Source organism: Dendrobates tinctorius, unplaced genomic scaffold, assembly GCF_039654945.1.
Source record: "Dendrobates tinctorius isolate UK_male_01 unplaced genomic scaffold, ASM3965494v1 ptg000231l, whole genome shotgun sequence".
Lineage (NCBI taxonomy): Eukaryota > Metazoa > Chordata > Amphibia > Anura > Dendrobatidae > Dendrobates > Dendrobates tinctorius.
The window spans coordinates 76,450-103,626 of record NW_027361898.1 but is presented as its reverse complement, the minus strand read 5'-3'; the positions used below and the strand labels follow the sequence as shown (position 1 = coordinate 103,626).

Here is a 27,177-nt window from a genome sequence, read left to right as displayed (position 1 = left end):
TACTCTGTGCTTCTGGGAGAGCTGCTCCATCCACTATAAAACTTATGTCACCTTGAGAATATCAGCAGACTCCTCCTCTTAAATATTCGGTGCTGCTGGGCACCCTTCTCCTTCCACAATGTGTAACCTCAACCAAGTTTAGCACCCTCCTCCCCTGAAATCCTCTGTGCTGCTCCCATTTCTCTCAGTCTGTGACCTTCGGCACAAGATTGTAGTCGCCTTCCCCTTCATGTGCCATTGTTGAAGCCTGAGTACTCCTGGATACAATTGTCCTCCTGTGTCCTTGTGGTGTCAGCATAATAGGCATCTGTCGATCAGTGACTGGTGGCGTACAACCGCACATCTTTTAACTGAAGCTTCTTCTTTACCTAATTTTTTTTTTTTTTTTTTTTTTTTGGGGGGGGGGGGGGCGATAACCAACCGTTCAGTCTACGTTTGTGCATTGTAACCCCCCTCTTGGCTATAGTAATAGTTGGCCGTCCCATGCTGTTATACAGTAACATGTGAAATGTCAGAAGTCTTCCCGAGACCAATGTATGATGATTAAACATGATAGTTCCCCTTAAAGATGTGAATCTTCTGGTTTAGTTGCGATGGTGGGGGGTCAGGAAACAAGGACATCCCTAGTGCCGGGCTGCAGTGGTAGGTGGCAATTGTACTGATGGGGTCAGGGGTGCAGATGTGGCGGACCCTCTGCCAAATAGCGCCTCAGATACAAATGTTTTTATTTCTGCAAAACAAATTCTAAAAATGCTACAATCAGACATCAGGTGACCGCAGCCATCAGATCTGACCCGACAGTCACTGGATCCAGGGACCCAGATCTTTATGACCACTGAGGAATTGGCTGCTTATTAAGGGGATGTCATGCATAAAGAAGTCATAATAACACATCCCTTTAAATCCAAAGTCATTTTCAAACTGTCATGTTTCTAGCTAAGATTTCCATAGAATTCTTGCAAAATTGCACAAAAACCGTAGAGGGGGCTGCCGTGCTCCGAGGACTGTAGACTGAATTTTACAACCTTCTCCCCGGAGTAATAAAAAGTGCCTTTATCTTACTGCAAAACACTAGACTCAACTTAGATTAAAAAAAAAAAAAAAAAAAAAAAAAAAATGCAAAATCAATCCTAAAGCCACCACCATTGTGATAAATGGCACTGAATGACGTGCAGTGGTCGGGGAGAGCTCCGGAGCCGGCCGTAACAAGGACACACTGAGCCTGTGCTGGGTGACAGTAATTGGAAACCCCGACTGGCAGCGACTTTGATATGAAGAACCTGGGTGTCGCGAAAATCCCCCAGAGGCTGAGATGAAAGGTGACTTGTGCTAGATATGTACTTCATGGCAAGGTCATCTCAGCCTGTGACAGCAGCACAGGGGTCCAGGCACAAAAGGATGAAAAGCAGTAACCGACCAGTCAGTACTGGGACCAATGGGAGAATGGGAGGACAAAAGTGGTCTGTGCTAAAGTATCAGGGCAATGTGTCTATTAGTGTTCAGACCCCAGCGACCAGACCTATCGATAAGTGCATATGTCCCAGCAGCTTGGGGACTTTAGGTTATAATAAAGTTCTGTTTTCCAATCTGTGGCTTTCGGCAATTGCAAAACTACAACTCCCAGCAACTTAAAAACTATACCAGTGGTCACATATGTGTCGCTCTCCAGACACTTTAAAACTACAACTCCCAGCAGCTTAAGAACTATGCCAGCGGTCACACGTGACGCTCTCCAGATACTATAAAACTACAACTCCCAGCAGCTTAAGAACTATGCCAGCGGTCACATGTGTCGCTCTTCAGATACTATAAAACTACAACTCCCAGCAGCGTAAGAACTATGCCAGCGGTCACACGTGACGCTCTCCAGATACTGTAAAACTACAACTCCCAGCAGCGTAAGAACTATGCCAGCGGTCACACGTGTCGCTCTCCAGATACTATAAAACTATGACTCCCAGCAGCTTAAGAACTATGCCAGCGGTCACACGTGACGCTCTCCAGATACTATAGAATTACAACTCCCAGCAGCTTAAGAACTATACCAGCGGTCACACGTGTCGCTCTCCAGATACTATAAAACTACGACTCCCAGCAGCTTAAGAACTATGCCAGCGGTCACACGTGTCGCTCTCCAGATGCTATAGAACTACAACTCCCAGCAGCTTAAGAACTATGCCAGCGGTCACACGTGTCGCTCTCCAGATGCTATAAAACTACAACTCCCAGCAGCTTAAGAACTATACCAGCGGTCACACGTGACGCTCTCCAGATACTGTAAAACTACAACTCCCAGCAGCTTAAGAACTATGCCAGCGGTCACACGTGACGCTCTCCAGATACTATAAAACTACGACTCCCAGCAGCTTAAGAACTATGCCAGCGGTCACACGTGTCGCTCTCCAGATGCTATAAAACTACAACTCCCAGCAGCTTAAGAACTATACCAGCGGTCACACGTGACGCTCTCCAGATACTGTAAAACTACAACTCCCAGCAGCTTAAGAACTATGCCAGCGGTCACACATGCCGCTCTCCAGATGCTATAAAACTACAACTCCCAGCAGCTTAAGAACTATGCCAGCGGTCACACGTGACGCTCTCCAGATACTATAAAACTACAACTCCCAGCAGCTTAAGAACTATGCCAGCGGTCACACGTGACGCTCTCCAGATACTATAAAACTACGACTCCCAGCAGCTTAAGAACTATGCCAGCGGTCACACGTGTCGCTCTCCAGATGCTATAAAACTACAACTCCCAGGAGCTTAAGAACTATACCAGCGGTCACACGTGTCGCTCTCCAGATATTATAAAACTACAACTCACAGCAGCTTAAGAACTATACCAGCGGTCACACGTGACGCTCTCCAGATACTGTAAAACTACAACTCCCAGCAGCTTAAGAACTATGCCAGCGGTCACACGTGCCGCTCTCCAGATGCTATAAAACTACAACTCCCAGCAGCTTAAGAACTATGCCAGCGGTCACACGTGACGCTCTCCAGATACTATAAAACTACAACTCCCAGCAGCTTAAGAACTATGCCAGCGGTCACACGTGACGCTCTCCAGATACTATAAAACTACGACTCCCAGCAGCGTAAGAACTATGCCAGCGGTCACACGTGACGCTCTCCAGATACTGTAAAACTACAACTCCCAGCAGCGTAAGAACTATGCCAGCGGTCACACGTGTCGCTCTCCAGATACTATAAAACTACGACTCCCAGCAGCTTAAGAACTATGCCAGCGGTCACACGTGACGCTCTCCAGATACTATAGAATTACAACTCCCAGCAGCTTAAGAACTATACCAGCGGTCACACGTGTCGCTCTCCAGATACTATAAAACTACGACTCCCAGCAGCTTAAGAACTATGCCAGCGGTCACACGTGTCGCTCTCCAGATGCTATAGAACTACAACTCCCAGCAGCTTAAGAACTATGCCAGCGGTCACACGTGTCGCTCTCCAGATGCTATAAAACTACAACTCCCAGCAGCTTAAGAACTATACCAGCGGTCACACGTGACGCTCTCCAGATACTGTAAAACTACAACTCCCAGCAGCTTAAGAACTATGCCAGCGGTCACACGTGACGCTCTCCAGATACTATAAAACTACGACTCCCAGCAGCTTAAGAACTATGCCAGCGGTCACACGTGTTGCTCTCCAGATACTTTAAAACTGCAACTCCCAGCAGCTTAAGAACTATGCCAGCGGTCACACGTGTCGCTCTCCAGATACTTTACATCAGCCAGACTAGAAATGCTTCGGCCAGCATGCCCGGCACCTCTTCTTATTAGTAGACCTCTTGTGACATCATGTGTGTGCTGTGCCGCTATAAGGATATGGACATGCTGCTCATGTTTCTCCCTTGAAGAAACAAGTTTGTTGTTGTTGAAGTGTGTGTAAGATATAATAATTGTTAACGACATGAAATATGAACTGTATTGTGAATTGTGTTGTGCGTTAGGTATGTGCAGTTTGACTGTAGGAACAGTTAATGTTTGGCACTAGCCCATGGTGAGAGGGGCAGCATAGGGAAAAGTACTGTTTTTTTGCTAGGAAGACAAATAGGGCCTGGAGTGCTGAATGAGCAGACCTGAAGGTCCAGGGTAAACAGTGCCGCATTCGAGGGTCACCCTAAATGAGAGAAGACTGAAGAGAAGGGATAACGAAATCCGAATGACAAGTGACTGAGAGACAGAGTGGCCTTCCAGAGACAGGTCTTAGAAGACAACGCCTAGCCACGCGACGCCGGGTTTATAACACTGGAAGGTAACAGACCTAAAACAGGGCTGAGTACGCGGGACTTGTGAAGGGTCCTAATTGAGAGTTCCAGGGTGCCAGTAGTGGAAAGAGGAGGCGAAACCGAGGAACAAGTAGATGACACTTGTTAATCAGGCTGTTGCATTAAAGCTGGGCTGTGATGAAGTAGCCGGGAGAAACAGTGAACATAAAAAAACTGGCGTAAACCACTGAGGAAGAAAACTGTGGGAAATGCTTCAAGTTGTAAAGGAAACCTCCATAAGATTTTGTACCTGCTCTTCCCTGTATATAACCCTTATCAAGTTACTGTTCAGTAAAGAGTTTTTCTTTGAATGGTGGTCTCCCTCATTAAACTGTGAAACGTCTGGTCTTGGCCAGCCCACAACATCGGTTACATGCTGCCTGCACAGGTGTAGTGCCCTCCCAGCACAAGTCCACACACCCATCCAGGACCTCCACCTTCATGTAACATGCTGGGCCACCACAGATGTGTACCTCACCCATGGCTACCTCCCCGCGCAACGTTACCGCAATGATGACGTTGCAGCACCTACAAGTCAGAAGCACCACCAAAGATTTAGGCAGATAGGCAGGGCTAGCAAGGCTGTGATCTGGCAGCCACGGACTAGCCACGTGACAGAGGGACCAGAGTCCTACCAATCTTTTTGTAGAACACCAGAGATCAAATGAGTGACATGTCAGATTTCTGCCGGAGAGCAGTGGACAGATGGGAAACTTATTGCTACAGAATTGTTCTTGATGCCGAATGTAAGATAAGCAAGAACTGCTGCCCGGATACTGAGAGTTTCCCTTTTTCTTGACTTGAGTTTGGATTCAGATGATCCATGTTAGTATAAGTTTTTCCAGAAAGCTCCGTGATTCATTGATAAAACCTTCATGGGTGTGTTAATGATTAATCCTAAAATAGAGCTGACGGTGGCGCAGCTCCCTGTGTGGTCTGATGTGCGGAGGCGAGGGGGTGTACTGAGGAGCTTGCAGTCTAATTGTCTAATTCTGCCTCCTGTCTTGTGTCTTGCAGTTACAGAGAAGGAGGTGCAGCAGTGGTAAGTCTCCATATCCTCAATGTTTGTATTGTATGCGGAAGCCTTTGTGTAACGGGAGACTTCACATAAAATGCATCACTGCAAGCATGCAAATTGTCCCAGTGGAGGTGGTTATTGGCCGTACAGCTTATATAGGTGAAGCACAGATTTGTGGTGTTCACCTGTACAAGCCACAAAGCTGCTGCAAATGTGGATTATATAATTAAAGGGGGATTCCATTAATGTGGTTTCATTAAATTCCATGGCTGCTGTGCGTTTAAAAACGTTGCCTTTTTCGACAAGTTTTCCCCACCTTGGCTTCTACTAAGAGCCTGAAAAAAAAATACATATAAAATCACAATTGTGTTTAACTGCAGAATCCTTTCATTTCTGCACTAAGAACAAATAATAATTTTAAAAAATCTGCACCAAAAAACGCATAGAACAAAAGGTAAAAAAACGCAATTAGCGGAGAAGTTGGCTGTGGCATATTTTTGCTGCGGAAACCGGAGGAAAATACCTAAAATAAAACGCTGCATTACACAGTGCCAGCGTGGGGCCCGAGATATTAAAAATATATAACATTGACAGGAGGATTTCAGATCTGAATCATGTTAATGTATGCCAAGCAGAGGGTGAGACTTGCCTCTTCATAATGAGCTCTGCTGCGTATTTACTGTGGTGGGAGAAGTTTGATTTATAGGAAAATAACCGAAGGCCGGGTTCAGACCAGCATTTTCAAAATCGCCTACATTTTCTGGATGGAAAAAGGGCGAAATGTCATCTGCATGGTGTCCCATCTGTCATCCATAAGTCTCTTTATACAGCCGTGTGGTATCTGTGGTGCATGCTGCAATTTTTATACTCACATATAGTTCTATATGTCTCTGCGGCTGGTCCATATACCGTATATAGTGCCTTGCAAAAGTATTCGGCCCCCTGGAACTTTTCAACCTTTTCCCACATATCATGCTTCAAACATAAAGATAACAAATGTAAATTTTTGGTGAAGAATCAACAAGTGGAACACAATTGTGAAGTTGAACGAAATTTATTGGATATTTTAAATTTTTGTGGAAATTCAAAAACTGAAAAAAGTGTGGCGTGCAGTAATATTCGGCCCCTTTAAATTAATACTTTGTTGCGCCACCTTTCGCTGCAATTACAGCTACAAGTCGCTTGGGATATGTCTCTTTCAGTTTTGTACATCGAGAGACTGAAATTCTTGCCCATTCTTCCTTGGCAAACAGCTCGAGCTCGGTGAGGTTTGATGGAGATCGTTTGTGAACAGCAGTTTATTCGGACTCCCATGACAGCACCACGAGAGAGGGGATCCGCCCTATAGGAACAGGAAACCTACAGATACAAAAAGAGCAGCACCTCTCCCACGCATCAGTTTGGTTTCCTGTTCCTGAGGGGACGGGATCCTACAGAAGAGCCGGATCCCAGGCCGGCCAGCCGATACCGGTAGCGAGGGGGTCTCCTACCTCGGCCTGGTGCGGATCTCCTGGAGGAAGCCACGGTGGCCCAGGATGGGTGTCACGGCGGTGGCGTGTGCAGCAGGGAGCGGCGTCCGGAGGATGTCCGTCTCCGGGATTAGGCCGCCGCCGGTGAGTATATTCCCCCCCAGGGGTTCCCGGCTCCGGCGGCACAGGTACGACGGCAGCGCGGCTGCAGGGGGCTGTGACCTGGTGGCGCTGCTTCCGGGGCTCCCGGGCGTCCCGCGTGACTTCCGGTCTTTCCCGGGGTAGCGGTGACGTCAGGGGGCGGGCGGAGGATGCGCTTCCGGGTCAGCGCGCCACTGCGCATGCGCGAAGGATCCAAGATGGCGGCGCCCATCGGAAACACCGATAGCGTCGGCTTTCGGACCGGGTCCGGTGCCAGCTGGGGTAGGGAGCCCTGTTAAGGGGGGGGGAGGGGAGCGGCATGGATACTGCTGACCGGAGGAGGGGTATTTAGGCAGGACCCCGGCAGGGTACCTTGCCTTGGCCACATTATTACAAGCAGCAGCGTACAGCAGCAGCAGTGGTAATGGAGAGTGATCGAGAGCAACACCAGCAGCAGCGGCAGAAGCAAGGGCGACAGCAGCGGCAAACATCACTGCCGCCCCTGGATGACCTTCGGCAGGTCAAACAGAAAAAGAAAGTGTCCCGTGACAGTAATGAGCGGCCGGGACGAAGTGACCAGTCCACTCGTAAGAGCTCCTCCAGGCAGACAGGAGCATCGGCTGAAAGAAATCCCCCTCATTCTCCGGTACTTGATTGTGGCACTGGTAAGTGATCTTCGTGAAAGTTCACTCAGTGACGGGACCCCCCTTCTGTGTTTTTTTTTTTCTAGGGGAAAAAAGCTACAAGTAAGACTAAACATAGGGAATGCGCACCCTGTGCATGCCCATTACCGGACGCGTGCCTCAAAAAATTGTGCCCCCCCTGTATTCAGCAGACAGTGGCAGAAGAGTCGCCCGCGGTAGCGGCGAGTTTAAGGGACATTGTCAGGGCAGAAATGAGGGAAACCATAAAGTCCTTATCCCAGCCGGAAGGTCTAAGGGGCGAGGTCCCGGCGGAGTCCGATTCCTCTGTAGAGTGGAGAAAAAGCAGAGACTCCCAGGCTTCATCTCCCTCGTCCTCCTCAGGAGAAGAGGACTCGGGGCGATTTTGTCTGCCTCTTGACCGGGTAGACAAGCTGGTCAAAGCAGTCAGAGGGACAATGGAGGTAGAGGAGCTTAAGCCCCAGTTGTCCATGCAGGATGTCATGTTCTGTGGGCTGGAACAGAGGAAGCGGAGAGTCTTCCCGTTAAATCAAAAGATCCAGGATCTGATCCACAGAGAGTGGAAAAAAACGGATAAAAGAGGGTCGCTACCACCAGCCCTCAAACGCAGATACCCCTTCGACGATCCGGCAGTGAATACTTGGGACAGAGCCCCCAAATTAGACGCAGCCATTGCAAAGGCATCGAAAAAATCCTCGCTGCCCTTTGAGGACATGGGATCCCTTAAAGATCCCCTAGACAGAAAGGCTGATACTTTCCTTAAAAACACCTGGGAAATGGCGGCCGGGTCCTTAAGACCAGCAGTGGCTTCAACGTGCACGGCCAGGTCCATGATGGTCTGGTTGGACCAGTTGGAGTCACAACTAAAACAGGGTACATCAAGACAGACAATTCTTGGGGCCCTACCGACCATCCAAGAGGGAGCAGCCTTCCTAGCAGATGCCTCAGCGGATGCAGTGAGAATGGCCGCCAGAGCAGCAGGTCTCTCCAATGCAGCTCGCAGAGCCCTGTGGCTAAAGTGCTGGCAGGGAGACATTCAGTCCAGAGCAAAGCTCTGTGCGATTCCATGTGAGGGCGAATATTTGTTCGGAGCTGTCCTAGACGAGCTGCTTGAGAAGGCGGGGGACGACAAGAAAAAATTCCCAAACCTTTCGTCTGCATCCTACCGTCGTCCATTTGGTAGAAGGAGATTCGGCCAGGGGAGAAGGCGCAACTCTTCGCCTATTAGAGATCGCCCCAGATGGGAAGACAGAAGGAGAAGAGGTACGGGCTATATGTTCACACGCTCGTCGAGAGATCAAAAGAGACCAAATCAATGACTAGCAATTCCTGTGGGGGGTAGACTGTCATCCTTCTTCCCGGCATGGTCACAGATTACAAATAGTGACTGGGTGCGCAAGGTAATATCCACCGGGCTTAGATTGGAATTTACCCAGATCCCGCGGGATACCTTTAAAACTAACCCCCTTAAGATCTTCTCATCTCGAACAAGCGGCTTTAAAAGCGGAAGTCTTGAGCCTATGCCAAAAAAATGTCCTGGTAGAGGTTCCAGAAGCTGAAAGAGGAAGAGGGTTTTACTCTCCCCTGTTTCTAATCCAGAAACCTGATAAGACATTCAGAACGATTATAAACCTTCGTTCCCTTAACGAGTTTTTGATTAATCGTACATTTAAAATGGAGTCCATTAATACAACAATAAAAATATTGTTTAAAGGTTGTTTTATGGCAGTCATAGATTTGAAAGATGCGTACTATCATGTACCTATCCATACAGACTTCCAGCAGTTCCTGAGGGTGGCAGTTTCAGTAGATGGCACAGTGCGTCATTATCAGTATAGAGCCCTTCCCTTTGGTCTCTCGGCAGCACCCAGGGTATTTACAAAGATAGTGGCCGAAGTTATGGCTCATTTACGGGAGGTTGACGTCTTAATCATTCCATATTTAGACGATTTCTTGATTGTGGGAAAATCAGTGGATCATTGTAGATCCCAGATAGAAAAAGCTAGATCCAGGTTACAAAACCTCGGATGGATTTTAAACTACGAGAAATCCCGACTCCAGCCCTTGAAAATACAGAAGTTTCTAGGCTTATTACTAAATTCAGAGACTCAGCAGTGCCTGCTGCCACTAGATAAATTACAAAAGATACAGGAGCAGGTTCTTCGGGCAATTGATAGTCCATCTATGACCCTCAGACAGGCCATGTCCCTGTTAGGCTCTCTAACTTCATGCATCCCAGCAGTCAGGTGGGCACAATTCCACACCAGAGCCCTTCAAAACGACGTCTTGGTTAATAGCAGGGCCCTGGAAGGCTCCTTACAAGGTCGAATGTTGCTAATCCCCTCAGCTGTTACATCACTGAGATGGCGGCTCGATAGCGAGAACCTAGCATCAGGGGTGCCCTGGATAACACAGATAACCCGTATTATAACCACAGACGCAAGTTCCTTTGGTTGGGGAGCCCATATGGGGGACATAGTGTTACAGGGACAGTGGGATTCTGATTCTGAAATCTCATCCAACCAGAGAGAGCTATTGGCGATAGAACGGGCAGTCAAAAAACTCATTATGTATCTACAGGGCCATCATGTGAGGATACACTCGGACAACCAAGTAGCGGTAGCATATGTCAACCACCAAGGTGGAACCCGCTCCAGCGCTCTAATGCAGATAACAGAACGGCTCCTCCAGATAGCAGAGAGAAATTTTCTGTCTTTAACCGCGCTCCACATCAGCGGAAAGGACAACATAAGAGCAGACTTTTTAAGCCGCAAGGCTCTAAGACAAGGAGACTGGTCTTTGAACAAAGATATTTACCACCAGATTGTCCGCAGATGGGGTCAGCCAGAGGTAGACCGCTTTGCCACCAGAGAAAACAGAAAAGAAAGATCGTTCTGCTCTCTGAACCCCAGGGAAAATCCCCTGGCGGTGGATGCCCTCCTGATAAGATGGGACTTTTCTCTGGCATACGCCTTCCCGCCATTGAATCTTCTTCCTCTGGTAGTCAGGAAGATCAGAGAGGATCGGGCAAAAGTCATACTAATTGCCCCCTTTTGGCCCAGGAGGACCTGGTTCGCATGGTTGAGGACCATGTCGGTAGGCGATCCCTGGGTACTGCCGAACCTTCCGGATCTCCTCTACCAGGGGCCAGTCAGCCACCCACAAGTAGCGGGACTTCATTTGACGGCGTGGTGTTTGAAAGGTCACTATTAAAGGATAGAGGGTTCTCCAAGAACTTAATTGACACCCTCCTAAAGAGCAGAAAATTAACTACCACTAACATCTATGCTAGGACCTGGAAACGCTTCCTGTCCACCTTTCACTTTGACGTCAGAGACGGAATTCCCACGAAACATATTCTGGAATTTCTCCAGAAAGGTTTCGAATTGGGTCTCTCCACAAGTACATTGAAAGTGCAGGTTTCAGCCTTAGGGGCCCTGTTTGCAGGTGATATTGCAAAAAATTATTGGGTAGCAAGGTTCATCAGAGCAGCGGCCAGATCGAGACCTATACACAAAGACAGATGTGTGCCGTGGGACTTAAACTTAGTCCTTACAGCCATGACGGAAAGTCCGTTTGAACCTTTAGATTCTGCCTCACTAAAGGTTATATCTCTTAAGACAGCATTTCTGGTAGCGATAACATCCGCACGTAGGGTGAGCGACATACAGGCACTTTCCAGATTGCCCCCTTACACAGAGTTCTTACAAGATAGAGTAATCCTAAGGCCAGATCCAGCATGCCTTCCCAAGGTAGCAACACAATTCCACAGGACACAGGAGATAGTTCTGCCTTCCTTCCTCCCTAATCCAACCAACCCTAAAGAGCAGAAACTTCAGGCATTAGATATTAGGAGGTGCTTACTTACATATTTAGCAGCCACGGATCCTTGGAAGAAGGAAAACGCATTATTCCTATCCTTCCAAGGTCCCAGGAAAGGATACAGAGTATCAAAACGCACGTTAGCAAGGTGGATTAGGGAGGCTATCTCTCTTGCCTACACAGCAGGTGGCGGCCCAGCTCCACAGAATCTGAGGGCGCATTCCACTCGGGCCATGGCATCATCCTGGGCAGAAAGATCTGGAGTATCAATTGATCAAATATGTAAGGCGGCCACCTGGTCATCTCCTTCCACCTTCTTTAACCACTATCGGTTAGACATGGGTGCCTCCTCAGACCTCACCTTCGGGCTAAGGGTGCTGCAGGCTGTAGTCCCTCCCTAAGTTAGTTTACATCTCTGTAATTCTCTCGTGGTGCTGTCATGGGAGTCCGAATAAAGTATTAAGTTACGTACCGGTAACGGTATTTTTCGGAAGCCCATGACAGCACCCTTAGTTCCCTCCCTTGTTCACATATAGGGGTGCACTCCTTTAGAAGATTGTTCATAAAATCACCTTATGGGGGAGATGGTATAAAATAATTCTGGTAAATAGGGTAGATAGGTTGTATATATTATATGTTGTGTACTAACCATGGTAGCCTCTCAAGCTCTGTAATCCAACTGATGCGTGGGAGAGGTGCCGCCCTTTTTGTATCTGTAGGTTTCCTGTTCCTATAGGGCGGATCCCCTCTCTCGTGGTGCTGTCATGGGCTTCCGAAAAATACCGTTACCGGTACGTAACTTAATACTTTTCAGCTCTTTCCACAGATTCTCGATTGGATTCAGGTCTGGACTTTGACTTGCCAATTTCTAACACCTGTATACGTTTATTTGTGAACCATTCCATTATAGATTTTGCTTTATGTTTGGGATCATTGTCTTGTTCGAAGACAAATTTCCGGCCCAGTCTCAGGTCTTTTGCAGACTCCAACAGGTTTTCTTCAAGAATGCTCCATCCATCTTCCCATCAACGTTAGCCATCTTCCCTGTCCCTGCTTAAGAAAAGCAGGCCCAAACCATGATGCTGCCACCACCATGTTTGACAGTGGGGATGGTGTGTTCAGGGTGATGAGCTGTGTTGCCTTTACGCCAAACATATCGTTTGGCATTGTTGCCAAAAAGTTCGATTTTGGTTTCATCTGACCAGAGCACCGTCTTCCACATGCTTGGTGTGTCTCCCAGGTGGCTTGTTGAAAAATATTCAGAATTAAGAGTCCTCAGTGGTTGATACCTTCTAATGGCTAACTGATTTTTCTATCTACTGGCTAACACGGTACAAAGATATACATCTTTCCTGTATCAAGGTGGCTTGTTGCAAACTTTTAAACAACACTTTTTATGGATATCTTTGAGAAATGGCCTTCTTCTTGCCACTCTTCCATAAAGAGATTTGAGCAGTGTATGACTGATTGTTGTCCTATGGACAGACTGTCCTACCTCAGCTGTAGATCTCTGCAGTTCATCCAGAGTGATCATGTGCCTCTTGGCTCTGATCAGTCTTCTTCTTGTTTGAGATGAAAGTTTAGAGGGACGGCCGGGTCTTGGGAGATTTGCAGTGGTATGATACTCCTTCCATTTCAATATGATCGCTTGCACAGTGCTCCATGGGATGTTTAAAGTTTTGGAAATCGTATTTTGTATCCAAATCAGGCTTTAAACTTCTCCACAACAGTATCACAGGCCTGCCTGTTGTGTTCCTTGGTCTTCATGATGTTCTCTGTGCATCAAACAGAACCCTGAAACTATCACAGAACAGGTGCATTTATATGGAGACTTGATTACACACAGGTGGATTATATTTATCATCATAGTCCTGTAGACTGTGAGCCCTCACGGGCAAGGTCCTCTCTCTTTCTGTACTTGTGTGTCCCTTGTCTTACACATGTTTATTGTACTTGTCTATATTTCCCCTTTTCACATGTAACGCGCCATGGAATAAATGGCGCTATATAAATGTATAATAATAATAATAATAATAATAATAAGTCATTTAGGACAACCACTTGTTGTTGATTCTTCACCAAAAATTTACATTTGGTATCTTTATGTTTGAAGCATGATCTGTGGGAAAAGGTTGAAAAGTTCCAGGGAGCCGAATACTTTCGCAAGGCACTGTAGTTCCTTATGTCTCTGCGGCCTTTCCATATATAGTTCTTTATGTCTCTGCGCATGATCCATCTATAGTTCTGTATGTGTCTGCTGCTGACCCATACATGTTCTATATGTCTCTACGGCCGGTCCATATATAATTCTCTATGTATATCTCTGCAGCTGGGCCATATATAGTTCTATATGTCTCTCCGGGCTATCCATGTATAGTTCTATGTGTCTCTGCAGCCGGTCCATACATATTCTATATGTCTCTGTGGTCGGTCCATATATAGTTCTATGTGTCCCTGCAGCCGGCCCATCATTAGTTCTATATGTCTCTGCGGATGGTCCATATATAAGTTTTATATGTCTCTTCGGCTGGTCCATATATAGTTCTATGTGTCTCCGGGCTATCCATATATAGTTCTATGTGTCTCTGCAGCCGGTTCATATATAGTTCTATGTGTCTCTGTGGATGGTCCATATATAAGTTCTATATGTCTCTTCGGCCGGTCCATATATAGTTCTATATGTCTCTGCTGCCGGTCCATATATAGTTCTATATGTCCCTGCTGCCAGTCCATATAGTTCTATGTGTCCCTGCAGCCAGTCCATCATTAGTTCTATATGTTTCTGCCGATGGTCCATATATAAGTTTTATATGTCTCTGCTGCCGGTCCACATATAGTTCTATGTGTCTCTGCAGCTGGTACATATATAGTTCTATGTCTTTGCAGCCGGTCCATATATAGTTCTATGTCTCTGCAGCCGGTCAATATATAGTTCTATATGTCTCTGCTGCCGGTCCATATATAGTTCTATGTGTCTCTGCAGTCGGTCCATATATAGTTCTATGTGTCTCTTAAACTGGTACATATATAGTTCTATGTCTTTGCAGCCGGTCCATATATAGTTCTATGTCTCTGCAGCCGGTCAATATATAGTTCTATATGTCTCTGCTGCCGGTCCATATATAATTCTATGTGTCTCTGCAGCCGGTCCATATATAGTTCTATGTGTCTCTGCAGATAGTCCATATATAAGTTCTATATGTCTCTGCAGCCGGTCCATATATAGTTTTATATGTCCCTGCTACCGGTCCATATATAGTTCTATGTGTCTTTGCATCCGGTCCATATATAGTTCTGTGTGTCTCTGCAGATGGTCCATATATAAGTTATATGTCTCTTTGGCTGGTCCATATATAGTTCTATATGTCTCTGCTGCCAGTCCATATATAGTTCTATTTGTCTCTTCGGACGGTCCATATATAGTCCTATATGCCTCTGCTGCTAGTCCAAATATAGTTTATGTGTCTGTGCAGCCGGTTCATATATAGTTCTTTATGTCTCTTCGGCCTGTCCATATATAGTTCTATATGTCTCTGCTGCCGGTCCATATATAGTTTTAAATGTCTCTCCTGATGGTCCATATATAAGTTCTATATGTATCTGCATCCGGTCCATATATAGTTCTATGTCTCTGCGGCCTGTCTATATATAGTTATATATATCTCTTCGGCCTGTCCATATATAGTTCTATATGTCTCTGCTGCCGGTCCATATATAGTTCTATGTGTCTCTGTGGATTGTCCATATATAGTTGCGTGTGTCTCTTTGGCTGGTCCATATATAGTTCTATATGTCTCTGCTGCTGGTCCATATATAGTTCTGTCTCTGCAGGCGGTCCATATATAGTTCTATGTGTCTTTGCAGCCGGGCCATATATAGTTCTGTCTCTGCAGCCGGTCTATATATAGTTCTATGTGTCTCTGCATCCGGTCCTTATATAGTTTTATATGTCTCTGCTGCTGGTCCATATATAGTTTTATGTGTCTCTGTGGATGGTCCATATTTAGTTCTATGTCTATTCGGCCGTTCCATATACAGTTCTATATGTCTCTGCTACCGGTCCATATATAGTTCTATATGTCTCTGCGGCCGGTCCATATATAGTTCTATGTCTCTGTAGTCGGTCCATTTCTAGATCTATGTATCTCTGTGGATGGTCCATATATAGTTGTGTCTCTTCGGCTGGTCCATATATAGTTCTATTTGTCTCTGCTGCCGGTATAGTTCTATACGTCTCTTCGGCATGTCCATATATAGTTCTATAGGTCTCTGCAGATGGTCCATATATAAGTTCTATATCTATGTCTCTACAGCCAGTCCATTTATAGTTCTATGTGTCTCTGCATCCGGTCCATATATAGTACTATGTGTCTCTGCTACCGGTCCATATATAGTTCTATGTGTCTCTGCAGATGGTCCATATACAAGTTCCATGTCTCTGCTGCCAGTCCATATATAGTTCTATTTGTCTCTTCGGACGCTCCATATATAGTCCTATATGTCTCTTCTGCCGGTCCAAATATAGTTTGTGTCTGTGCAGCCGGTTCATATATAGTTCTTTATGTCTCTACAGCCTGTCCATATATAGTTCTAAATGTCTCTCCTGATGGTCCATATATAAGTTCTATATGTATCTGCAGCCGGTCCATATATAGTTTTATGTCTCTGCGACCTGTCTATATATAGTTCTATATGTCTCTTCGGCCTGTCCATATATAGTTCTATATGTCTCTGCTGCTGGTCCATATATAGTTCTGTCTCTGCAGGCGGTCCATATATAGTTCTATGTCTCTGCAGCCAGTCCATATATTGTTCTATGTGTCTCTGCAGCCGGTCTATATATAGTTCTATGTCTCTGCATCCGGTCCTTATATAGTTTTATATGTCTCTGCTGCTGGTCCGTATATAGTTTTGTGTCTCTGTGGGTGGTCCATATTTAGTTCTATATGTCTCTGCTACAGGTCCATATATAGTTCTATATGTCGCTGCGGCCGGTCCATATATAGTTCTATATGTCTCTGTAGTTGGTCCATTTATAGATCTATGTGTCTCTGTGGATGGTCCATATATAGTTGTGTCTCTTTGGCTGGTCCATATATAGTTCTATGTCTTTGCAGCTGGTCCATGTATAGTTCTGTCTTTGCAGCCGGTCCATATATAGTTCTATATGTCTCTGCTGCCGGTCCATACATAGTTCTATGTGTCTCTGCAGCTGGTCCATATATAGTTCTATTTGTCTCTGCTGCCAGTATAGTTCTATACGTCTCTTCGGCAGGTCCATATATAGTCCTATAGGTCTCTGCGGCAGGTCCATATATAGTTCTATGTGTCTCTGCAGCCGGTCCATATATAGTTCTATGATTGAAAAGCAGGGAAGGGAGCACTACTAACGGGCATATAACATATTTCAGTGAGCAGGGGTGCTGCACAATGCACAGAAAAGAATATACGGAATGTAGGAGAAAAAGAACTGTGCATAACAGGCGCACACCCAAAATACTAGAGCAATTGTATTTATATATAGATGTGCAAAAACACAATAAAAACAGCAGCGATACACGTGGGGTTTCCCACATCACTTGTGTCCCGGGACTTATGCCCTCCTGACATTACATAGTAACATAGTTATTAAGGTTGAAGGGAGACTTTAAGGCTGTGTGCACACGATGCAGATTTGCAGCGGATCCGCAGCGGATTTTACCGCGCAGAAATGTTGCATATCCGCATTGTGATGTACAGTAGCCTTAAAATCAATGAAAAAAAAACCCCGCTGTGCAGACGCTGTGGATTTTTCCGCGCGGTTTTCCTGCGGTACAAAATCCGCAGCATGTAACTTCTTTTGTGCGGTTTGGAAAACCGCAATAAAACCGCAGGAAAAATGGAAGAAATCCGCAGGAAAAATGCAGGTCATTTGACCTGCGGATTTCTTCCCTTCTGCGCGGAAAAATCCGCAGGGCTAAAAAGTCCATCTAGTTCAACCCATATCCTGTCCTAACCTGCCCTAACATGTTGATCCAGAGGAAGGCAAAAAAGCCCCCATGTGGCAAACAGTAAGCTTCACATTGGGGAAAAAAATTCCTTCCCGACTCCACATACGGCAATCAGACTAGCTCCCTGGATCAACGCAATATTAATTAAACTAGTGTATATACCCTGTAATATTATACTTTTCAAGAAAGGCATCCAGTCCCTTCTTAAATTTTAGTAGGGAATCACTCATTACAACATCATATGGCAGAGAGTTCCATAGTCTCACTGCTCTTACAGTAAAGAATCCGCGTCTGTGAGTATGATTAAACCTTCTTTCCTCCAGACGTAGAGGATGCCCCCTTGTTCCCGTCACAGGTCTAAGGCTGGAGTCACACTAGCGATAAATCGGATAAAAAAATCGCATTGCATTCGTCCCAATGTTTTTCTATGTTGCTGCTCCCATCATGCGTTTTTTTTATCGGATCCGTTCCTCGTACCGAGACAATCACAGCATGCTGCGATTGTCACCGATTTTCGGATCGGATTCGACAATGCAAGTCTATGGATGCGATTAAAAAACGCATTGAAAGCGCACCACACCTGTGACTTGCGAGTAAATCGCAAGACTTCTCCAGGTCAACAGGAAAGAGCATCATGCATTGTCATTGGATGTCAATCTGATGCTTAGATGCGAATAAAATCGGTTCTTCGCCGGAAAATGGGATGACAGATGGATCCCTGAACAAGAATTCTTTGTGCGATTTCGTACCGTTAAAATAGGACCGATTTTTTTTTTATTCGTTGTGTGTGACTCCAGCCTAAGAGTAAAAAGATCATTAGAAAGGTCTTTGTATTGTCCCCGCATATACAGTATTTATACATTGTAATAAGATCACCCCTAAGCCTTCGATTTTCCAAACTAAATAACCCCAAGTGTAATAACCTGTCTTGGTATTGCAGACCCCCCCCAGTTCCCTAATAACCTTGATCGCTCTTCTCTGCACCCGCTCCAGTTCAGCTATGTCTTTCTTATACTCCGGAGAACAGAACTGTACACAGTATTCCAAGTGTGGTCGCACTAGTGACTTATATAGAGGTAAAATTTATGTTCTCCCCATGAGCATCTATGCCTCTTTTTATGCATCCCATTATTTTATTTGCCTTTGCAGCAGCTGCCTGACACTGGCCACTAAATGTGAGTTTGTCGTTAACCCATACACCCAGGTCTTTTTCAGTGACAGTTTTGCCCAGTGTTTTACAATTAAGCACATAATTATACATCTTATTCGTTCTACCCAAGTGCATGACCTTACATTTATCCCCATTAAAGCTCATTTGCCATATATCAGCCCAAGCTTCTAGTTTACATAAATCCTCCTGTAATATAAAATTGTCCTCCTCTGTATTGATTACCCTGCAGAGTTTAGTGTCATCTGCAAATATTGAAATTTTACTCTCTATGCCCCCTACAAGGTCATTAATAAATATGTTAAAAAGAAGCGGGCCCAAAACTGACCCCTGTGGTACCCCACTGCTAACCGTGACCCAGTCCGAGTGTGCTCCATTAATAACCACCCTTTGTTTCCTATCCCTGAGCCAGCTCTTAACCCACCTACACATATTTTCTCCTATCCCCATTATTCTCATTTTATGTATCAACCTTTTGAGTGGCACCGTATCAAAAGCTTTTGAAAAGTCCATGTACACCATGTCCACTGCATTCCCTTGGTCCAGTCCGGAACTTACCTCTTCATAAAAGCTTATCAGATTAGTCTGACAGGAATGGTCCCTTGTAAACCCATGTTGATATTGGGTCATGAGGTTATTCTTCTCCAGATACTCCAGTATAGTATCTCTTAGAAAACCCTCCAGGATTTTACCCACAGTTGAGGTTAAACTTACTGGCCTATAATTTCCAAGTTCAGTTTTTGTCCCCTTTTTGAATATTGGCACCACATTTGCTATACGCCAGTCCTGTGGTACAGACCCTGTTATTATGGAATCTTTAAAGATTAAAAATAATGGTCCGTGTCTCTGACTGTGCTTAATTCCTGCAGTACTCGGGGGTGTATCCCATCCGGACCCGGGGATTTGTCAATTTTAGTGATTTTTAGACGCCGCCGTACTTCCTGCTGGGTTAAGCAGGTGACATTAAATGGATAATTTTTATCCCTGATCATGTTATCCGTCATGGGATTTTCTTGTGTAAATACTGTTGAAAAAAAGTCATTTAGCATATTGGCTTTTTCCTCATCCTCATCCACCATTTCACCCAGACTATTTTTAAGGGGACCAGCACTATCATTTTTTAGTTTCTTACTATTTATGTAGTTAAAGAATATTTTGGGATTATTTTTACTATCTTGACGTCTTCATGGACCATCTCTAATTGGTGACTTGATTGTTATTGAGTTTCCCCTCCTGTTTTCCATTGGTGCTATTTTTTTCCCTCTGTATGAGCTCTCATTATAGCTCCTTGTTATACCTTGCAATCTTAAGTGAGCTATTTTTCTCTCTTGAAGGCATATCTATCCACAACTGCTCACAGCACCTTTTGGGTTTATTGTGACCTCACATGGGGATTATATTACCTCTTTAACCTTCCTGGGGATGCCCAGTTTGCCACTGTATTTATACAACTTATGTGTCTATGATATATATTTTAGGGATAATAATTTATTGTGTACATTCTCTGCATATATTATTGCATTATGGCACTTGATAGAATTATGGGACTCTTGTGATGTATTTTGTTTTTTAAAATGTTTTTATTGTGTTTTTTGTCTACTAATACATTTTTGCACATCTATATAGAAATACAATTGCTCTAGTTTTTTGGGTGTGCTCCTGTTATGCACAGTTCTTTTTCTCTGCGGCCAGTCCATATATAGTTCTATGTGTCTTGCAGCCGGTCCATATATAGTTCTATGTCTCTGCAGATGGTCCATATATAGTTCTATGTCTCTGCAGTCGGTCCATATATAGTTCAGTACCATCTTTATGCTGATGACACACAACTATACACGTCATCCCCCAACCTTACCCCCGCGGTACTACAGAACGCCAGTGACTGTCTGTCCGCAGTTTCCAACATCATGTCCGCTCTCTATCTGAAACTTAACCTCTCAAAAACAACTTCTTCTGCTCCTGCCATCTACTAACCTCCCTAAATCTGACATTTCCCTCTCCATGGGTGGAACCGCAATAACACCCCAGCAGCAGGCGCGCTGTCTGGGTGTTATGTTTAACACCAATCTCTCCTTCACATCCCATATACAATCTCTTGCACGCTCTTGCCGCCTACACCTAAAGAACATCTCTAGAATTCGCCCTTTTCTCACAACGGAAACAAAAACCCTCTCTGTTGCCTTGATCCACTCCCGCCTGGATTACTGCAACGCTCTATTAATTGGCCTCCCCATTATTCGACTTTCCCTTCTCCAGTCCGTACTTAATGCAGCAGCCAGGGTCATCCATCTGGCTAATCGTTACTTCGCCATTCGTTACACTGGCTGTCCATTCATTATAGAATCCAATTCAAAGTACTTGTTCTCACCCAAAAAGCTCTCCACAGTGCGGCACCCCCTTACATCTCCCTCATTTCTGTCTATCGGCCTAACCGACTGCTGCGCTCTGCAAACGACTTTCGACTAACATCTGCACTAATCCGCACTCCTGACTCCAAGACTTCTCCCGCACTGCGCCAATCCTCTGGAATGCTCTACCCCAAGAAATTAGGACTATCCATAATTTGCACAGTTTTAAGCCCTCCCTAAAATCACATTTGTTCAGAGCGGCCTATCACGTTCATTAATCAAAGTCATTTTATGTGTAAGTGTGCATGAGTAGCCCATTCACTATCTCCATCCATCCCTCACTCCCTCAAGATGGCTGGACCATCATTGTAAATACACACCTGTACTTTGTATCTCCCCCACCTCATTGTAGATTCTAAGCTCTCACGAGCAGGGTCGTCTTATTTTGCTTTAATTATTGTATTGTTAACGTTGTTACTTATGACTTGTGTTTTGAAAAGTTAAACTGTAAAGCGCTGCGGAATATGTTGGCGCTATATAAAGATTATTATATTATGTGTCTCTGCAGCCGGTGCATATATAGTTCTATGTGTGTCTGCGGATGGTCCATATATAGTTCTATTTGTCTCTGCAGCCAGTCCATATATAGTTCTATTTGTCTCTGCAGCTGGTCCATATATAGTTCTATACGTCTCTTCGGACGGTCCATATATAGTTCTATATGTCTCTCTGGTCGGTCCATATATAGTTCTATGTCTCTGCTGCCGGTCCATACATAGTTCTATGTGTCTTTGCAGCCAGTCCATATAAAGTTCTATGTCTCTGCAGCCGGTCCATATAGAGTTGTACTTGTCTCTTCGGCCGGTCCATATATAGTTCTATATGTCTCTCTGGTCGGTCCATATATAGTTCTATGTCTCTGCTGCCGGTCCATACATAGTTCTATGTGTCTTTGCAGCCAGTCCATATAAAGTTCTATGTCTCTGCAGCCGGTCCATATAGAGTTGTACTTGTCTCTTCGGCCGGTCCATATATAGTTCTATGTGTCTCTGCAGCCTGTCCATATATAGTTAAATGCACTTTTGCTTTTTACTTATTTAATTATAGCAGTGTTTTTTTCATTTTGTCTTTGGTAGATTTTGTATGCTTTTTGGCCATGTGAACATGCATTTATATGCTGCTTGTGTACCAACTCAAACCAAGATCAATTTTTGTGTTTTTTCTTTGTATTTTTGCATTCTGTGCAAGCTGGGGTGTGGCCTCCCTCTCCTGAGCTGAAAATTGTATTTAAAGGCTTCCCCTCACTGGTGTCCAGTGATTGGGACCCGGTCCTTGTCTGCCCTTATTCACACAGATGTCAATTTTGACACATGATAAGGTTATTAATACTAGACAGTGTAGGACCGCCCCGCCCACAGAGTCACCTTGTCGATGGTGGGACGGCTTTTATGCTATGTTTGATCAAATACAGTATTACTGAGAACTCTGTGTGATTTAAATGCACTTTTGCTTTTTACTTATTTAATTATAGCAGGGTTTTTTTCATTTTGTCTTTTGTAGGTTTCATATATAGTTCTATTTGGCTCTTCAGCCGGTCCATATATAGTTCTATACGTCTCTTCGGCCGGTCCAAATATAGTTCTATATGTCTCTTCGGCCGGTCCATATATAGTTCTATGTGTCTCTGCAGCCGGTCCAAATATAGTTCTATATGTCTCTGCAGACGGTCCATATATAGTTCTATATGTTGCCCTCCTTGTTTTGATGCAGATTTGTGTGCTGACTGGGTCGTGCCGATGGCAGGCGGTTGTCATAGAATTAATTCTACCACTGGCGGACACAGACAAAATAGGGCCCCTGTGCAAGAATAGTATATAGGCCCTTTGCAGTCCAATAGCTCATCATAATATAGAATTTCACCTGCTCTGAAGGTGGCAGCAGCCCCCTCACCTCTTGGACCCCTATGTGGCTGCAGCGGTTGCACCAATGAACAGTCTGCCATTTGTATTCTACCTTTGCAGCAATCACTGATCTTGTATATTTGGTGGGACTTCATCAACGCTCAGTACGGAAGTACAGACCTTACGTTTTTATACTGTGGTGTAATGACCACTGTGTCCCCGCTAGGGGGCGCTGTGCGGATGTCCTAGGAGAAAGGATGAATGGTAGAACCATGAAGGACCGTTATGGATCTCAAGGCGGGTGGCCTTGAGATGGAGACTGATGCGTGTATTGACCAGCAGTGATACTGCTGAGGTGTCATTTCTACGTGTTAGGGAGAAGTCTCCAGGTAACTAGAGAGTTGGGAGGACCTGGTTACCTACAAACCCACCCAGGGGGTCTGTTTAAAGCACTATTGTAAAAGAGTGTGGAAATGCCTGAAGGACCTGTGATGAGGTCATGGTCATGTGACCCGGTGGGCGTGGCTATGGACCATATAATATGGCCAGAATAGGTCACATGGAGTGAATGCTGGGATCCGATTGGTCCAGTGTGAAAGGTCCCGCTAGGAGAAGCATCTCCTGGCTAGCAGCCTGTGGAGTGGCTGTGTGTAATGGCTGCCAGCACCTGTTAGTTCCCTGGAGGGAATGAATGTCGGCTGCATGATAAAGGAACCGTGAGGTTACCCGAACGTGGGTGACATAACTTGGGGCTAGGAAGCCTGCACATTGAACACTGCATAGCTTATATGACTATAGGATATTGCTAACAGAGGGAAACTCTGTAATGGACACTATGCTGATTATGCTGTTAAGTGAGCTTTCTGTTGCTGTGATGGTTTATGATAATGAATAAACCGAAGGGACTAAATGAGTTTATGGAATACCCGTGCCAGACGTGACTATTCGCTGCCAAGCGAGTGTTACCCAACCCTGAATGACAGCGCTACCTCACAATACCTTATAATTTATTCTTTTCTTACGTTTGTGCAGACAATTCCTTGTGTTTCTCTTGTTATATGACTGTTACACCATATTGTTACATGGAGGCCATATTGAGTGCGGCTGTCGGATCACGTGCCCCTTCTCCCTGATATTGTAGTGAAGTCTATCAATCAAGCCAATGACCGCAGCGGTGTGAGGAGACGTGAGCTGGATAATTGAATGCAGTCGGCCGTGTCCAGTGAGGGTTAGGAATCATCGCCTCCCGTGACGCTGTGCTGCAGCTTTTCCTTTTCCTGGAGACTGTAGATTCCCCGGGATGTGAAAAACCTGATGCTCTCATCAAATATTCATTCTGCAGAGCTTGTGCTTACATGATTTCAGCTGAGGCCATATATATTTACGTCTGAGTGACGTAGTAAGAATAATTATTTTATTTCTATAGCGCCAACATGTTCCGCAGCGCTTTACATTCTAGTGGAGACTTCAACTTGTACAGACAATAAAGACAATACAAAGTTTTACATAACTCAACAGATAACAAAAGGCATGAGGGTTCTGCTCACAATCTTACATTATATGAGAACTATGGCAGTATGTTCATTTCTACACATAACGAGTATTGTCAATATTGGGTAGTTACATGACAGGCTTTAAGCTGCCGCCCATTAGAAGTATGCCATCTCGCTGATGGTAATACCTCATTAAAGGAGATCTACAACCAAAGCTGATACATTGTAACTTGCAGGGCCCAATGGGTCTGAGCATAATACAACAATTCAAAGACCACCAGAGCTGTGGCGTCTCCTGCCCGACCCCACTAGACGTAACAAAGTTAGTTTTGTCCTTTTGTCTTCTTTATAAATTGGCTGCCCACCACTTTTTCTTTCCCAAATGTTGCAGCATAGTCCAAAAAATGAAAATCCCTCACCTGCCGATCCCACTACATACCACAACCTCAGGTCCAAGCCTTCTCTTCCTGTAACCGTGACTGCTGCAACCAATCAATAGCCACAGCCGTTAGCGATTGGCTGCAGTACTCAGGTATACCTATACATATATCTGATTCTGATCGTACAGTCATGTGATTGCTGCAGTCAATTTCTGTTACATCAATGAATAATGAGTCACCGATGCTGTGTCTAGTAATTGCCTGCAACAGTCAGATGATGTCCCCACAGGGAAAGATGGTTTAAGGCCGACAAGGGAAATTGGGGACAATAAGCAGTGGGGGCATATCAGGGGCATTTGCCCCTTTGCCACCTTGCTCAGCCCACCCCTGGCTGTTCGGTACAAGACTAGGACTGGACAGCCCCTTTAATTATTTGATTCTACTGTTCAAGGTCCTTGAAAACCAAACCGCTCCAGATTGTAGATAATCTGTTAGTGAAGTCCGAGTAAGGGCTCATACTCACTTGCGAGAGACTCGCACGATTCTCGTGCGAGTCTCTCATATGAAAACCCGGCACTGCCGCCGGCATTCGGACTGGAGCGTGCGGCTGCATAGAAATATGGTACATGCAGTCGCACTCTCCGGTCCCAGTGCCGACGGCAGTGCCGGGTTTTCTTGCAAGAGACACGCACGAGGGTGAAACTTGGCAGATTCAGCAATGCCAGCCTTATAATAAAGGGTTCTGAGCCGGAGATGCCACTATATCATGTCCATACGCTCTCCAGCTGCTGCACAACTACAACTCCCAGTTTTCGCTGGTAGAGCATATTAACCCCTTTCCTACAATGGACGTAATATTCTGTCCACGTGACTCTGGACCTAATTCCCATGGACGGAATATTACGTCATAGCGGTCAGCGACGCCCACGTGGTGAGCGCCGCTGATCGCGGCCGGGTGTCAGCTGATTATCACAGCTGACACCCAGCACAATGTGTCAGGGGCGGTCACGGACCGCCCTCGACACGTTAACCCCTTGCACACCGCAATCAAACACGATCGCGGTGTACCGGGGGTTAAAGGGAAGAATCGGCAGGGAGGGGGCTCCCTCCGTGCTTCCCTGAGCCCCCACAGCAGCGCAGGTGGGCTCCATCCCTGCAGGTCCCCGGATCCAAGATGGTGACGGGGACCTTCGGGGGCCTGCAGGCAGCTGGCTTCATCAGTGCCTGCAAAGCGCAGGTACGAGGAAGCCTTGTGCAGTGCCTGTGACAGATCGGTGATCTGTCACAGTGATCTGTGATGTGACAGATCAGCGATCTGTCACATGACAGTTATGTCCCCCCTGGACAATGTAATAAAGTTAAAAAAAAGTGTAAAAATAATTTAAAAAAAAAATAAATCGCTAAATAAATTAAAAAAAAAAAAAAAAAAAAAATTTCCAAAAACATTTTTTGGAAATAAAAAAAAACCAACAACAACAAAAGTAAACATATTTGGTATCGCCGCGTCCGTAACGACTCTCCCTATAAAACTGTCCCATTAGTTAACCCCTTAAAAATAAAAATAAAAAACAAAGCAAAAAATAATGATTTATTATCATACCGCTGAACAAAAAGTGCAATAACGCGCGATCAAAAAGACGCATATAAATATCCATGGTACCACTGAAAACGTCATCTTGTCCCGCAAAAAACGAGCCACCATACTGCATCATCAGCAAAAAATAAAAAAGTTATAGCTCACATAATAAAGCGATGCAAAAATAATTATTTTTTATATAAAATTGTTTTCATTGCATAAAAGCGCCAAAACATAAAAAAAGACCTAAATGAGGTATCGCTGTAACCGTACTGACCCGAAGAATAAAGCTGCTTTATCAATTTTACCGCACGTGGAACGGTGTAAATGCACCCCCCCAAAAGAAATTCATGAAGCGCTGGTTTTTGTTCATTCTGCGTCCCAAAAATCGGAATAAAAAGCGATAAAAAGATGTCACGTGCCCGAAAATGAAACCAATAAAAACATCAACTCGTCCCGCAAAAAATAAGACCTCACATGACTCGGTGGGTCAAAATAGGAAAAAATTATAGCTCTCAATATGTAGTGATGCAAAAACTATTTTTACAATAAAAAGCGTCTTTTAGCGTGTCACAGCTGCCAAACATAAAAACCGCCATAAATAGTAAATCAACCCCCCCGTTATCACTCCCTTAGTTAGGGAAAAATAATAAAATTAAAAGAAAATGTATTCATTTTCCCTTTAGGGTTAGGGCTAGGGGTGTGTTGGGGTTAGGGTTGGCGTTATAATTGGGGGGGTTTCCACTGTTTGGGCACATCAGGTGCTCTCCAAATGCAACATGGCGTCTGATCTCAATTCCAGCAAATTCTGCGTTGAAAAAGTCAAATGGTGCTCCTTCCCTTCCAAGCTCTGCCATGCGCCCAAACAGTGGTTTACCCCCACATATGGGGTATCAGCCTACTCCGGACAAA

The 27,177-nt window shown here is 45.1% G+C and overlaps 1 protein-coding gene and 1 long non-coding RNA gene across 2 annotated transcripts in view; one reads left to right on the top strand and one right to left on the bottom strand.

Annotated features, from left to right (window-relative positions):
• Positions 1-27,177, top strand: part of NCS1 (neuronal calcium sensor 1) — a 169,062-nt gene that overhangs the window by 73,996 nt on the left and 67,889 nt on the right. The window contains exon 2 of the mRNA XM_073555909.1: positions 5,315-5,339. Within this exon, the coding sequence (XP_073412010.1) occupies positions 5,315-5,339 (25 nt within the window). The remainder of the gene's footprint in view (positions 1-5,314; positions 5,340-27,177) is intronic.
• LOC141059795 (uncharacterized) overlaps positions 1-27,177 on the bottom strand; it is a 94,435-nt gene that overhangs the window by 24,836 nt on the left and 42,422 nt on the right. The gene's annotated exons all lie outside the window — the stretch shown is intronic.